At 42.1% G+C, this 15,233-nt stretch overlaps 1 protein-coding gene across 1 annotated transcript in view; it reads right to left on the bottom strand.

Annotated features, from left to right (window-relative positions):
- Positions 1-19: 19 nt before the first annotated feature.
- The window catches only part of Topaz1 (testis and ovary specific PAZ domain containing 1), a 43,110-nt gene continuing 27,896 nt past the window's right edge, over positions 20-15,233 (bottom strand). Inside the window, exons 12-20 of the mRNA XM_013030210.1 lie at positions 15,017-15,132; positions 14,146-14,212; positions 11,517-11,691; positions 10,466-10,566; positions 8,573-8,738; positions 5,403-5,567; positions 2,584-2,787; positions 2,091-2,274; positions 20-300 (exon numbers count right to left, since the gene is read on the bottom strand). Coding sequence (XP_012885664.1) covers positions 81-300; positions 2,091-2,274; positions 2,584-2,787; positions 5,403-5,567; positions 8,573-8,738; positions 10,466-10,566; positions 11,517-11,691; positions 14,146-14,212; positions 15,017-15,132 — 1,398 coding nt within the window. The 3' untranslated portion in view covers positions 20-80. The remainder of the gene's footprint in view (positions 301-2,090; positions 2,275-2,583; positions 2,788-5,402; positions 5,568-8,572; positions 8,739-10,465; positions 10,567-11,516; positions 11,692-14,145; positions 14,213-15,016; positions 15,133-15,233) is intronic.

The raw sequence follows: 15,233 nt of genomic DNA, 5'->3' as shown, positions 1-15,233 counted from the left end.
ATTGTTTTATTTTCAACAATGATTATTGGAACTTAAAAAAAAAAACAACCCACGAAACCAACAACTCAGCCCTTCGATGCCTAACAGTTAGTGAAAAGCCATACCTTCCCAGCCCATTTCATGTTCTCTTTCAGCCACTTCAGGGCTGAACAGTTTTCCAAACTGTAAACTTGCTCCTTGTTCACGTTGACGGTCATGTGCTTAATGAAGAGCTTGGGGTCTGATATGCGGGCGGCTGTTATTAACCTTTCCACTGCAGCCTGGTAGTCATCCTTGCTTCGAGATTTGTTTTCTTCACATCTGTAAAGTGAACACCTCCCAAACTCAGAAACTTTTATTTTTTGCCAGTCCTTGAACTCAGGACCTGGGTGCTGTCCCTGAGCTTCTTTTGCTCAAGGCTAGCACTCTACGTCTTGAACCACAGCACCATTTCTGGCTTTTTTTGTGTATGTGATGCTGAGGAATTGAACTCAGGGCTTCATGCATGCTAGACAAGCACTCCACCACTAAGCCACTTTCCCAGCCCTAGAAAGCTCTATCTAAAAGGCAGCAAAAGGGTTTCTTCTAGAGTCCCTTGTATTTACTATTTCCACACTATTAGTCTTTTCACCATGTTCTTTTAGCAGTGGCTTTTGTTTTTTTTTATTCACTTAAAAAAATATTTTATCATTCAGGTGTTGTACAGCGGGGTTACCATTGTATAAGTCAGGTAATGAGTATCTTTATGACAATATCACCCTTTTTGCATTTTTTATGCTTTATGTGTGTGCCAGTCCTGGGGCTTGAACTCAGGGCCTGGGTGCTATTCCTGAGCTTTTTTGCTCAAGGCTAGCGCTCTACCACTTAGGCTCAGGCTCATTTCTGCCTTTTTTGTGCAATTATAATCAATCTCATGGCCTTTTCTGCCCAGGCCAGCTTTGAACTACCATCATCAGATCTCAGCCTCCAAAGTAGCTAGGATTAAAGGCATGAGCCTGTAATTTTAAAATATAGAAATAAGCCTCACTGATGCTTTTCTTTTCAATAGTTTTTTTCTTGTCAGTCATGGGGGGTGAACTTTGGGCCTGGGCACTGTCCCTCAGCTCTTCAGCTCAAGGTGAGCACTCTACCACTTGAGTCACAGCACCACTTCTGTCTTTTTCTGCTTATGTGGTGCTGAGAAGTTGAACCCAGGGCCTCATGCGTGCAAGGCAAGCACTCTACCACTGAGTCACCTTCCCAGCCCCTCAACAGTATTTTTGAATGAACCTAATAAACTATACCTTTAGACCTGCTCCTTAGAGCTTTTGGGGTGAACAAAAAGATAAAGACCTTTTTAGTACCAAACTACACAAGAAAGGTTGAACATTCAGTAACATATTTGAAGTCATGAAAGTGTTTATTGAATGCCACTTGTTTGGTTTTTATTTCTTAGTAATGTTGGAAATAAAATCCAGGGCCTTACATACACTAAGCAAATACTCTACCATTGAGTTTATTACCTTAGCATCTTAAATTGTTTGGTTTTAAGCTTCAAATATGTCTCTTTCTCAATGTAAATGTAACCAAGCTTGTAACATGTACATAAAGTATATATACATATTTACACAAACACAATCACATACATAACCTAGGGCAGACATACTCTACCTTCACGGAGTACAGTTAAAGTTATTACCAGGGCTGGGAATGTGGCTTAGTGGTAGAGTGCTTGCCTAGAAAGCATGAAGCCCTGGGTTCGATTCCTCAGCACCACATACACAGAAAAAGCCGAAGTGGTGCTGTGTGGCTCAAGTGGTAGAGTGCTCATCTTGAGCTAAAGAGCTGAGAGACAGCGCCCATGCTCAGAGTTCAGGCCCCACAACTGACAAGTTATTACCAGGGCTGGGAATGTGACAGTGGTAGAGTGCTCACCGAGCATGCATGAAGCCCTGGGTTGATTCTTCAGTACCACATGAACAGAAAAAGCCGGAAGTGGCACTGTGTGGTTCAAGTGGTAGAGTGCTAGCCTTGAACAAAAGAAGTTCGGGGAGAGAGCCCAGGCCCTGGATTTAAGTCCCAGGATTGGCAAAAAAAAAAGAAAGAAAAAAGAAAAAAAGTTATCAACAAACCTTTTCAAAACTATCTGTAGCATCTGTGTAGATGGTCCAGGACTTTGAATACTACTAGCGTTAGAGACCAGAAAGATTTCGATAGCTAAAAGCATTTCAATCTCAGATAAATACGATGGAATCAGTAGAAGCTTTCTGTATAAATTTCCCTCTAATGGTGGATAACATCCTAAAGAAAGAGCACCTGAAAATTAAATAACAGGTAAAAGTTTACTAAAACCCCAATAGATATAAACCTAAATTTCCAAAATAGTTACAGTGACCATTTGAGTGAAGAAGAGACAGTGCTCAGGGCCCTGAGTTCAAGCCTCAGGCCTGGCACACACACAGTGATTGGAAACAAAAGAGAAATAACATTTTAACAACAAAAAAAAAACCAGTTCTATTTATCAACTTATTTTTTACACATTTAAAGAATTTTAAAGATGGATCTTGGGAAATAAAATTCAAAACCAATAGATAGCCAATGAAAAACATCTGAAATGGAACGTACTTTTGTAGTGGGTTCTAGCTTTGAGCCATAAACAGCTCCTTCCTAAAGAAGTAATTAATCTTCTGAGGAAGGAGAACTCAATTGGAATACTCTTTGTCATCATGAATTCTGCCACCGAAGATGACATGCCAAGACTGTTGCTTTCTATGCAGGCATCAAGAAGTTTATTAAAAAGAAGGCTGTACTGGGATATCTCCATAGTTTCTGAAATGAAGAAGATGAAAAAAAACAACAACTGTTTGGCTTTTTGATCTTGGAGATTGAACCCAGGATGTTACTAGGCAAGTGCTTTGCCACTAAACTATATCTCAGCCCGGAAAAAAAAAAAGTGTTTTTTTATGGTTATTATTACTATTTTTTTTGGTGGTGGTGGTAAAACTAACCTATGTTGGTCTTTCAAATTTCTTTTTTTTTTCTTTATCCTTTGGCTTCCTTGGCCTTTCTTGTGTGCCAAAGAAGTTACAGCCACTAAAGTGTAATTTTCTTAATTTTTTTTTTTTTTTTTGTCAGTTGTGGGGCTTGTACTCTGGGCCCAGGCGCTGTCCCTGCGCTCTTCAGCTCAAGGCTAGCGCTCTACCGCTTGAGCCAGAGCACCACTTCTGGTTTTCTAGTGGCTTATTGGAGATAAGAATCTCATGGATTTTCCTGCCAGGGCTGGCTTTGAACCGTGATCCTCAGATCTCAGCCTCTGCAGTAGCTAGGATTATAGGCATGAGCCACTGGCACCCGGCTCTTAATGTATTTTCTTTTTTTTTTGGTCTGGTTGTGGGGACTGAACTCTGGGCCTGAGCACTGTCCCTCAGCTCTTCAGCTCAAGGCTAGCGCCTCTACCACTTGAGCCACAGCGCCACTTCTGGCTTTTTTCTTTTTGCTTATGTGGTGCTGAGGAATCAAACCCAGGGCCTCAGGCATGCAAGGCAAGCGCTCTACCACTGAGCCACCTTCCCAGCCCCTCTTAATGTATTTTCTAAGGAAGAAACTAAAAAGCTTTGACAAAATCCAAACTGTTTTCTTTCCTTTATGAGGGACAATGTGAAAAGAAGTTCCTTCCTCCCAGATTTCAAAAGTTGTTTAGATGTTTGTGTTCAGGTACAAATTCATATTTGCTTGTCTTGAATAATTTCATGTTGTTTTCAGTAACTTCAGCCTTCTTGGATTTGCCCATGACTATAACTAAATCAAGTCTTTAAAGATCTCTCAATGAAGCCTTGTGCTGGTGGCTCACACCTATAACCCTACCTCCTCAGGAGGCTGAGATCTGAAGATCCCTGTTCAAAGCCAGTCTGGGTAGAAAAGTCTGTATTCCTACTTTTTTATTGTTTGCCCATCTTGGGGCTTGAACTCAGGGCCTGGGTGCTGTCCTTGAGTCTCTTTGTGCTCAAGGCTAGCACTCTACCACTTTGAACCACAGTGATACTTTCAGCTTTTTCTGAGTCATTTATTGGAGATAGAGTCTTACAGACTTTCCTGCCTGGGCTGGCTTTGAACTGGGATCCTCAGATCACAGTCTCCTGAGTAGCTAGGGTTATATGCATGAGCCAGCAGCGCCCAACTCTTTGCTCTTAAAGGAGTGAGAAGTTATCTTGGAGACATCCAACTTTCTTCCCTTTCTTCGGTGGGGTTGTCTAAGGCTCTAGGTCTTCATTGCTGTAGGATGTCTCAGTGAGCTTATTATGCAATGAATCTCTTCACTTTTCCCATTAGAGGAATTTATTAGTTTACTCTTCTCAGGTCTCTCTTTTTTTCTTTGTCGGTCATAGGGCTTGAACTCTGGGCCTGAGTGCTGTCCCTCAGCTCTTCAGCTCAAGGCAAGCGCTCTACCACTTGAGCTACAGCCCCACTTCCGGTTTTCTGGTGGTTTATTGGAGATAAAGCGTTTCACGGACTTTCCTGCCTGGGCTGGCTTTGAACCTCGATCCTCAAATCTCAGCCTCCTGAGTAGCTGGCTTCTCAGATCTCATTATGAATAGCCCTCATTACACACAAAGACAACTCTGTTAGTCTGTTATTTAGGGTCTTCCAAAATCTGGCATATCTGTCTATCTGTCTTGGTCAGATCAATCGAGTTCTATCTGTCTGTCTATCTATTTAGAACTGGCATGCAAGTATGTGCCCATGTGCAAGTATACAGACACAGACTCACTTAAAATGGTCACTCCGTTTCATTACCAATGCAGTCCTCTATATTAAGGGCCTGCTGAATCAAGATTAAAAAAAAAAATCTACCATGAAGGTACTGACAAGAAGCATGCTAATCATAGTAACGGCATCTGTAGAATAGGAAAATGGAGATTTATAGGATATGATACAAGCCCAGTCCTCAGCTGAATATTTTCATGGTCTCACAGCTAATTTCTGACCCAAATTTTGCTCCCCAACTATGACGGAAGCCTTAACCTGAAAGACTCCATATGCCGTGGCCCGTGGTGGTGCTCTGCCTTCCACCCCGTCATCTCTTATTTCCCCCATGGATTCCAAGTTCCATAGCTTCACCACTAGGAGGAAACTTAGCTTCATTCTCTTATTACAGTGAGTTCTTTTAAGTTCTTGCCAGGGATCCCTGAACTCATCTTGGGCTGCTGACCTCACGAGAGCTAGGCAAAGGATATGAGGAAAATGTCGACCAACAACTGGAAGAGAAAAGCATTTCTGATTTGGAAGCCACCAGGAAGCCATTGTTTAATTTGCAAGAGAACACTTTTTAGGAAATGACTTTGCAGGAAAATATATAGAAACCCCAAACCCAACAGGTGGAGAACTATATTCTTATTAACCAACACCAGATGGGCAAAGATAAGCGAGGCGTTTGAAAAACATACCTTGGGAATTCAGAAAACCTGGAAGGTTCTGCAAAACCTCAAATGTCTGTCTGTAAAGGCTCTTGGCCAGCACTTCATGTGCAATTGTGCACAGCAGGTTATGTCGATTAAGCACATCAAATCTGTCACATGGCCAGAGGGGTGTGTTGATGATCCATTCTGATTCTTCAGAAACAAAACAAAAACAAATGCTTTATACTGTGAACTCACAGAAGGGGCAAAGCTTAAATGTGGGTCATGAGAGCAACTTGAGACTGGTGATCACGATTCTATTATCCCACAACTACTAGCCACTTTGCTATAGTTTCATTTTTGTATTTTTGGGGTTTTTTTGGTTGCTCTTAGGGCTTGAACTCTGGGCCTGGGCACTGTCCCTGAGCTTTTTTTTTTGCTTAAGGCTGGTAATTAATTTGGAGATAAAGAGTCTCTCAGTCTTTCCTGTGACTGGCTTCAAACTGTGATCCTCAGAACCCAGCCTCCTGAGTAGCTAGGATGACAGGCGTGAGCCACCAGTGCCCTGGCTGTTATAATTAAGACAGTGTTCTAGACAGTATTGATTCTAAGGTTAATCCTTGTTGTATTTTTTTGTTTGTTGTGGGACTTGAACTCAGGGCTTGGGCCTGTCCCTGAGCCTCTTTGTGCTTAAGGCTAGCACACTACCATTTGAGCCACAGTGCCACTTGTTTTCTTGAGTAGTTAATTGGAGGTAAGATTCTCAAGGGGACTTTTCTGCCTGGGCTGGCTTTGAACTGTGATCCTCTGATCTCAGCTTCCCGAGTAGCTAGGATTACACAGGTGTGAGCCACTGGTGCCTGGCTTAACCCTTATTTTTATACAACAAAGTTTGATTATATAGTGACTATATAGTGAATATAGTGCTTTAACATAAAATACTTGAGTGGACAAGTTCAGTGATCCCAGCCAGCTACCCGGGGCAGAGAGCAGGAGAATTACAGTTTGAGGCCAGCCCAGGCAAAAAGATAGTGAGAATTCCATCTCATTTTAATCAGTAAGGGGAGCCTTCTTGGTTTGAGATTTTTACCAAATCATCTATCTGTATTTTTAAAAGAATGTAAATAAGTTGATTATTTTATGTACCAAAGCAAACAAACTGATCATGGGGAGTTTGAACGTTTGGGCTGGCGAGCTGGGAAGGTGACTCAGTGGTAGAGTGCTCGCCTAGCATGCAGGAAGCCCTGGGTTTGATTCCTCAGTACCACATACACAGAAAAAGCCGGAAGTGGCACTGTGGCTCAAGTGGTAGAGTGCTAGCTTTGAGCAAAAGCAGCTCAGGGACAGCGCCCAGGCCCAGAGTTCAAGCACCAGGACTGGCAAAAAAGAAAACAAAACATAAAAAAAACCTTTTGGGCTGGGATGTAGCTTAGTGGCCAAGCAAGTGCACAATGTCCAGTACCAAAAAAAAGACCTTTTAATTTAATCTACTTAGTTCACAACTTTACCATGACATGTTTATGAAACATAGGTTTTCAGATGAGGATTGGAATAGAAGTTTATTAGTATACTTAACACTAATTTTAGAGTAATAAAAGCTAATCATCTACTTTCACGCTTGATTCAATTCTTGGTAAATCTCTGCCATTTGTTTATTACCTCAGAATCAAAATGTAAGGGGATTTTCTGTAAGAGTCATTCTTTTTTGTTGTTGTTGGTTGTGGGGCTTGAACTCCAGGTTTGGGCACTGTCCCTGAGTTTTTTTGCTCAAGACTAGAGAGCTGTATCACTTTGAGGCACACCTCTGCTTCTGGCATTTCGGTGATTAAGAGTCTCATGGACTTTCCTGCTTGAGCTGGCTTTAAACTGGAATCCTCAAATCTCAGCTTTCTGAGAAGCTAGGATGGTAGGCATGAGCCACCAGCACTTAGCTAAGAGACAGTCTTTTTTTTTTTTTATTCCAGTCCTGGGGCTTGAACTCATGGACTGAGCACTGTCCCTGAGCTTCTTTTGCTCAAGGCTAGCGCTCTACCACCTGAGCCACAGTGCCACTTCCGACTTTTTCTGTGTATGTGGTACTGAGGAATCGAACCCAGGGCTTCATGCATGTTAGGCAAACATTCTACTACTAAGCCACATTCCCAGCCCTGAATACAAAGTTCAAGGAACATAGTGGTAAATAGGAAATTCTAGGATGGCTAAAGGTATGGACTGTTGAAGCATTATACACAAGAAAAAGTACAAAATACAAAAAGTACAAAAATACAAAGGACTTAAAGAGCAGTTTGTGAAGTAGAAAAACAAAGGCAAAAGAAAAATGTAAATGTATATAATTAAGAGTTACAGGAAAGTGAAAAGTTGAGCAAATTATATAAATATCTAACAGATCAAGGGCTAGCATCTTTGGTATATAAAAACACTGCAATACAGAAAGGCATTATATATTGTGATTTTCTATCATCCATCCATCCATCCATCTATCTATCTATATATGAATGATAGGCAGCACCTGAACTAATCATCTGAGGTGTTGCCTTATTTATTAATTGTATACTTAAAAATTATGAAGATTATGTTAAATATAAAAATCAGTTATGCTGGGTGCTGGTGGCTCTTGCCTGTCATCCTAGCTACTCAGGAGGCTGAGATCTGAGGATCGTGGTTCAAAGCCAGCCTGGGCAGGAAAGTCTGTGAGACTTTTTTGTTGTTGTTGTTGGTTGGTTGTGGGGTTTGAACTTTGGGCTTGGGGACTGTCACTGCACTCTTCAGCTCAAGGCAAGTGCTCTACCTCTTGAGCTACAGTGCCACTTCCAGTTTTCTAGTGGTTTATTGGAGATAAGAGTCTCACAGACTTTCCTGCCTGGGCTGGCTTTGAATTGTGATCCTCAGATCTCAGCCTCCCGAGTAGCTAGGACTACAGGCGTGAGCTATTGGTGCCCAGCTTCTAAGAGCCTCTTTCTTATCTCCAATGAAACACCAGAAAACCAGAAGTGGCACTGTGGCTCAAGTGGTAGAATGCTAGGCTTGAGCAAAAAGAGCTCAGGCCAAGTTCAAGTAACACAACAAAAAAACAGTAACTTAAGTCTATTATTTCAGAGTTCAGCATCTACTCAAAGTGACTGCACAGATTAGAATTTATAAAAAATTAACATATATGTTTAACATACATTTAACATATACATATATATAAATACATTCTTGCATATATTAAAACTTACCCCTTAGTACCCAGAGAGCACCATCCAGGCTTCCAGTTTTTAGAAAAATCTCCGCTGCAATGTTCACAATTTGACATCTTGGTGCTAACTTTGCAGGTCCTGTAAGTCCTTTTAAACTTGTAAAGTGTATTTTTAGTTCGTATAGTTTATCTAAGACCTTTCTTCCCTAGAGTGAAAAACAGGAAGAGAAGCTGGGCAGTCATCACTTGTCACGTCAGAGGGACACAAAAAGGGCCAGAGGGCCAGTCTGCAGTCAGCGTCATCCGCCCTACACTTCTGAAGGGAGGGCAGGAAGGAAGGGGGATTTAGTAACCATAGTAACCTGCCCCTCCCAGCACCAACAGGAGGCTCTTCTCATCGAGCAACTCTGTATTCTGCTTTGTCCACTGGCCTTCCTCCCCTTCGCATTTCACTCTTGCCTTAATGCAGAAAACTACCTTTTCTCCTTTTCTGTTGTCCAGTCTGAGATACAAGAGGGAAAGACAATGGAAATGAAGATGGTGGCATCACATCTAGATAGATGCTAGCAGGAAAAAAATGATCAAAACAATTGGCTGTAAATAGTTTTTAATCTGTCTGTCTGTCTATCGTGCTTGTACTGAGCCTTGACTTCAGGGCCTTGTCAGTCAGTCACTTCTCCCTTGACTTCTCTGCTCAAAGCTGGCACTCTACCACTTGAGTCACAGCTCCACCAATGGCTTTTTTGGTGATTCACCATAGGTAAGAGTCTCATGGACTTTCCTGGCTTTGAACTGTGATCTTCAGATCTCAACCGTCTGGGTAGCTAGGATGACAAGGTGTGAGCAAGGATGACAACAGTGACTGGCGAAGCTTTTTTTTTTTTAAATTCATGCATTCTGTATACATACAAGTGGCCAGGGAATTACATGTTATTGTCCCCAGCTATGAAATGACCTCCTTAAAGAGATGAGCAGTAAGGAGATGCACAGTGTACTAGTGAGTAGTGCCACATTCCCAACTATTCTATTAACTCTGTAATTCTGCTTCCGTGTTGGATTTCCCTGCCCTCTCTCTGAACTTAATTACTGAGTGTATAACTCACTTACCACCTCAGGGAAACCTAAGGAGTAGAAAAATGGTATTATCTCAGTTACTACAAGACTACTTTCACAATGAGCTAAAGCTCAGAAAGTTACACATCAAGATGCAAGGGTATCCAGGCACTGATGGCTCATGACTATAATTGTAGCTACTCAGGAGGCTGAGATCCAAAGATCGTGGTTTGAAGCCAGCCTGGGCAGAAAAGTCCCTGTGAGACTCTTTTTTGTTGTTGTTGTTGTTGATGGTCTTGAAGCTTGAACTCTGGGCCGGGGCGCTGTCCCTCAGCTCTTCAGCTCATTGAGAGCCCTCTACCAGTTGAGCCACAGTGCCACTTCCAGTTTTCTGGTGGCTTATTGGAGATAAGAGTCTCACGGACTTTCCTGCCCAGGGCTGGCCTCGAACCGAGATCATCAGATCTCAGCCTCCTCAGTGGCTAGGATGACAGGTGTGAGCCACCAGAGGCCTTGCTCTGTGAGACTCTTATCTCCAATTAGCCACTTAAAAACCGGAAGTGGTGCTGTGGCTAAGCAGTAGAGCACTAGCCTTGAGCACTCAGGCCCTGAGTTCAAGCTCTACAACTGACCAAAAAAAAAAAAAAAAGTTATATGGATATTCTGTCCTAGAGCATTCCAAGAGGTAATTCTAAATGAGTTTTGTTGATTAATCACCCTGAATTAATCTAAGACCCATAACTTATTCACAGTATTTAAGCTAACACTCTGTGCCAATCCAAACATAAAATTTATTTTTTTTGAGGATGGTGCACTTGCTAGACAAGCAATTTGCCACTGAGCTATATTCCAACCCCAAATGTAAAATTTAATAACGTACCTTGCACCACTGCAGTAAGTGATGGTAGAAGTGCATGGTACTGATTCCAATTCTTCCCAGCAAAGTTCTGTCTACTTCACTGTGCTGTGGGTCTTTGCTAACTGAAACACAACGCAGGAATATTCAGGTCAGTGAAAGTCACTTGGGATGCCAGAAAAGGCAAATTAACATACAACTACTGTTAGACAGGACAACAAAGATAAAAGTCTGGCTTAGTATGGCTTACTGGCCAAATCTAGTCCGTTGTATATAGCCTGTGAGCTATTTGGTTTATATTTTAGAGACTTGTTTAAAAAGTAAAGCGAATAGCTGGGAATGTGGCTTGGTGGTAGAGTGCTTACCTAGCATGCATGAAACCCTGGGTTCGATTCCTCAGTACCACATACACAGAAAAAGCCATAAATTGCTCTGTGGCTCAAATGGTAGAGTGCTAGCCTTGAGCAAAAGCAGCTCAGGGACAGTGCTCAGGTCTTGAGTTCAAGCCCCAGGACTGGGGGAAAAACATCTCAAAGCCATACAAATTTTCTTGTCTTGTAGTAGTAAATATTGAACACCTCCAGTATACTGGTACAAGGTACTACTAGTTTTAACCAATGTAACTGAAAAGTAATAATAAACATCTGAAATTAAAAGCCAGTATACGGTGTTAGTGGCTCATGCCTGTAATCCTAGTGACTCAGGAGGATGAGATCTGAGGATCGCAGTTCAAAGCCAGCCCAGGCAAGAAAGTTCATGAGACTCTTATCTTCAGTTCACTACCAAAAAGCTGGAAATCAATCTGTGGATCAAAGTGGTAGAGTTCTAGCCTTGAGCAGAAAACTCAAGGATAGTGTCCAGGCCCTGAGTTCAAACCTCAGGACTTGCACATAAGAAAAACAATCATTTGCCCCAGTATAATTGTAGTTCAAGGTAACCATAAGCAGGTGGAAAAATTCATCAAGCAACCTGCCACACCAAACTCTCAGCATGGAGATTGTGAAGCGCTTTACGTCAGTGAGAATAGTACCCCTTTCAACCAACCAATACACACACCAAGACAGTGACATTTTACCTGTCTCAGCAAATTCACAAAAAGGAATCACTGGTGTTTCTTCTTTATAGTCTTTTGTGAGTGTTTCAGCGATACAAGTACAAAATCTCTGGAAATCTACAAATTTTTCGCAGCTCATTTTGATGTTAATGTATAGGTTTCCCAATTTGGTCCAGTCACATTTTTCCTTACAATCCTATCAACATTATGTTTTGGGGGGTGGTGAGGGGAAGGAAAGAAAAGAAAGGAAGAAAGAGGAAAACTGTCACTTCTGTAACATAGGTTCTAGTTCAGACACACGGATTAGCTAAGTAGAAATTAGGAGAACGTAAGGTCTAAAACAATCTTATAAGCTTTCAGACATGCATAACATCAACAGTACAGTAATAGGATACTGCTATATCTATAGTAAGTTTTCTGACTAGCAAATCTCTATGAACTTCAGATAACAACCATTTTTTTAGCGGGGGAAGGGGGGCTAGTCCTATAGCTTGAACTCAGCTTGGGCATTGTCCCTGAGCTTTTCTTTTTCCTCAAGGCTAGTGATTTACCTCAGTTCCACTTCCCGCTTTTTGGTGGTTAGAGATAAGACTCTCATGGACTTTTCTGCTAGGGTTAGATTCAGACTGTGATCCTCAGATCTCAGCCTCCTGAGTAGCTCGGATTACAGGCATGAGCCAACAGGACCCAGCCAACCTTCAACTAGTTCCTAGAGTTCTTTTTTTTTGGTCAGTCCTGGGGCTTAAACTCTGGGCCTGGGAGCTGTCCCTCAGCTCTTTAGCTTAAGGCGAGTGCTCTACCACTTGAGCCACAGTACCACTTCTGGTTTTCTGGTGGTTTATTGGAGATAAAGAGTCTCATGGACTTTCCTGCCCGGGCTGGCTTTGAACAGCCATCCTCAGATCTCAGCCTCCTGAGTAGCCAGGATTACAGGCTTGAGCCATTGGCCCGGCTCCTAGGGTTCTTAATAATGACATCACTGATAAAGCAGAAGTGGACAGGAGTGAGTTTCATGAGATGATGGTGATCAGCACAATGCAAGCCTATCTACCACAATATAGTGTTTTATTCCTTTCATACATTGATTTACTACCTTTAGGGATTACATTTTACTGTTATTTGACCATTTATACTTGGGGGTCTGCTTAGTATTTTGGGCATTACATTTCTACAAAATGGACTACAAAGCCAATTCCAGTAAATGTGTTCTCTTCTTAGTACTTTCTATTTTAAATTAAGATGTAATTTTCTTTAACAAAAAAGTTTTTCAACGATATAAACACAGCTGGGCACTGGTGGTTCATGCCTGTAATTCTAGCTACGTAGGAGGCTGAGGTCTGAGGATCGCGGTTCAAAGCCAGCCTGGGCAGGAAAGTCCGTGAGACTTTTATCTCCAATGAATCACCAGAAAACTGGAAATGGCACTGTGGCCCAAGTGGTAGAGTACTCACCTTGAGATGAAGAGCTGAAGGACAGTGCCCAGGCCCAGAGTTCAAGCCTCATGACCAACAAAAATAATAAAAGGATATAAGCACACTAGTTCAGAGCAGACGAATAATTATGAATACAAACATATTAAACTTGAAAGGCCACAGTTACTTATTTCTGCCAGGAGAGGGCAGCGTGGTCCTGGTGCTGTGAGTCTCACATACCAGAGATCTACATGGACAAAGTTAGCAGAGCTTGTCTGCCCAGCCACAGAATTAAAGATTCGTCTTGGATCATCACTATTTTACCTCAAGTCAATTTTGAAGGCAAACAGGTGTTTTTGTTTTTTCTGAACCTGGGGCTTGAACTCAGGGCTTGAGCGCTGTCCCTGAGCTGCTTTTGCTCAAGGCTAGTGCTCTACCACTTGAGCCACAGTTCTACTTCCGGCTTCTTCTGAATAGTTTACTGGAAGTAAGAGTTTCATAGGCAGTTCATGCCTGGGCTGGCTTCAAACTATGGTCCTCAGATCTCAGCCTCCTGAGTCGCTAGGATTTATAGGTGTGAGCTACCAGCACCTGGCGGCAAACTATTATTTAGGAATCAATTTTACTTTTTGGGGAGGTGAGGGTACTAGTGAGGTCTGAGCTCAAGGCTTTGTGCTTGCTAGACAGCCACTCCCCTGCTTAGCCATACCTCCAACCCTTAGTATGAATTTTAGAATAATGTGTAAACCTAGATTTGTTTCTTATAGTGCTGGAAATCAAATCCAGGGCCTCATGCTTGCTAGGTAAGTAATGTACCACCAAGCTTCATTCCCAACCCAGAACTCTAGAAATTAAAATATTAATTTTTTTGTGCTAGTCCTGGGGTTTGAACTCAGGGTCTGGGAGCCAACCCTGAGCTTTTGTGCTCCAGGCTAGCACACTACTACTTGTGAACCACTTCTGGTTTTTTTCCGGTAGTTAACTGGAGATAAGAGTCTCACAGACTTTCCTGTCTGGGCTGTCTTTTAACCACAGTTCTCAGATCTCTGCCTCCTGAGTAGGTAGGATTACAATAGGTATAAGTCATGGGCAAAATATTAATGTGATAAAAAATAAGCGTTTTCTCCAGTAGCTCCATCACTAAAATTTTTCCTGAAGTGTGATTATGATTCAACTATTTTTGCTATTACTGATCTTCAGAAGTCCCACCAATTGTTAAAAAAAAAGTAATGCCATACCTCTACTTCATTCAAGGCTGACTCTAAATCATTCTTCCAGCTCATTTTAAATTGCTTCATCCGTAACCTTTAATGATAGGAAAAGGTTAAAAATGTGTATCGTTCTTCACCCTCCACCCCAGAAGTCATTAATGCTTGGAGTCAATTTGTTCTATTTATACCTGAGACTTGAGAAAAATGGATGCAGAAAATATGCCCTGAACACTTAAGAGTAAAGGAAATTGGCAATTGTTTAGGTATCTACCTACATTACTTCCTCCACAAACCATGGATAGCAAGAGAAGGAAGAAACTTAATCCTCATGCAGTCATACTTCAAAATCACCCAGTACAGGGAAAGGAAGGGCAATCAACTGCTCTCCCCACCCGCATACAACCTTCCCTGTTCTACAAAGATCCAGGTCTAAATCAACAAAGCAAGAAGTCCAACAAGGGGACTCATTTGGTCAAGGCAAGTGCTCTACCACTTGAGCCACAGCCCCACGTCCAGTTTACTGGTGGGTCAGTAGAGATGAGAGTCTCACAGACATTCCTGCCCAGTCTGGCTTTGACCAGTGATCCTCAGATCTCAGCCTCCTGAGTAGGTAGGATGACAGGCGGGAGCCACCGGCACCACGCCATCATGACATTCTTGAGTGGACGTAGGTATAAGCTGTAGGCCTACAACAAGAGTGTATTAAGTGGAATCAAGCAAGCAGTAACACAGGAGATTTTATTCCTTTCAGCCTGACTGAAGTAGAATTTTAGGAAAAGATGGCAGAAGGGCTTTTCATGGGAAGCTGTCTGGATGTCTTGTCATACTGAATGATCAGAAGATGCTTTGCCTTCATCCTTCCTAGATCCCTGTCAAAATACGTATACTTTAGTCTCACCTGGCTTTGATTTCCAGAACAGCGGTGATTTCTTGTTTGGAAGCCTGGGTTTGGTATAAAAGCTCAACGATATAGTTCAAGTGTTCTGGGTCAAGCATTATTCCAGCTTCAACAAACTATAAAAGAGAATTTTAAAAAAAAGGTCATTCTTACAAAAACATGAGAGTAAGCAGGTGGCTCATGGCTGAAATCCAGGAGGCTGTGCTCTGAGGATTGT

This window comes from Dipodomys ordii, unplaced genomic scaffold, assembly GCF_000151885.1.
Source record: "Dipodomys ordii isolate 6190 unplaced genomic scaffold, Dord_2.0 Scaffold128, whole genome shotgun sequence".
Classification (NCBI taxonomy): domain Eukaryota; kingdom Metazoa; phylum Chordata; class Mammalia; order Rodentia; family Heteromyidae; genus Dipodomys; species Dipodomys ordii.
This window is presented reverse-complemented; position numbering and strand designations above follow the sequence as displayed.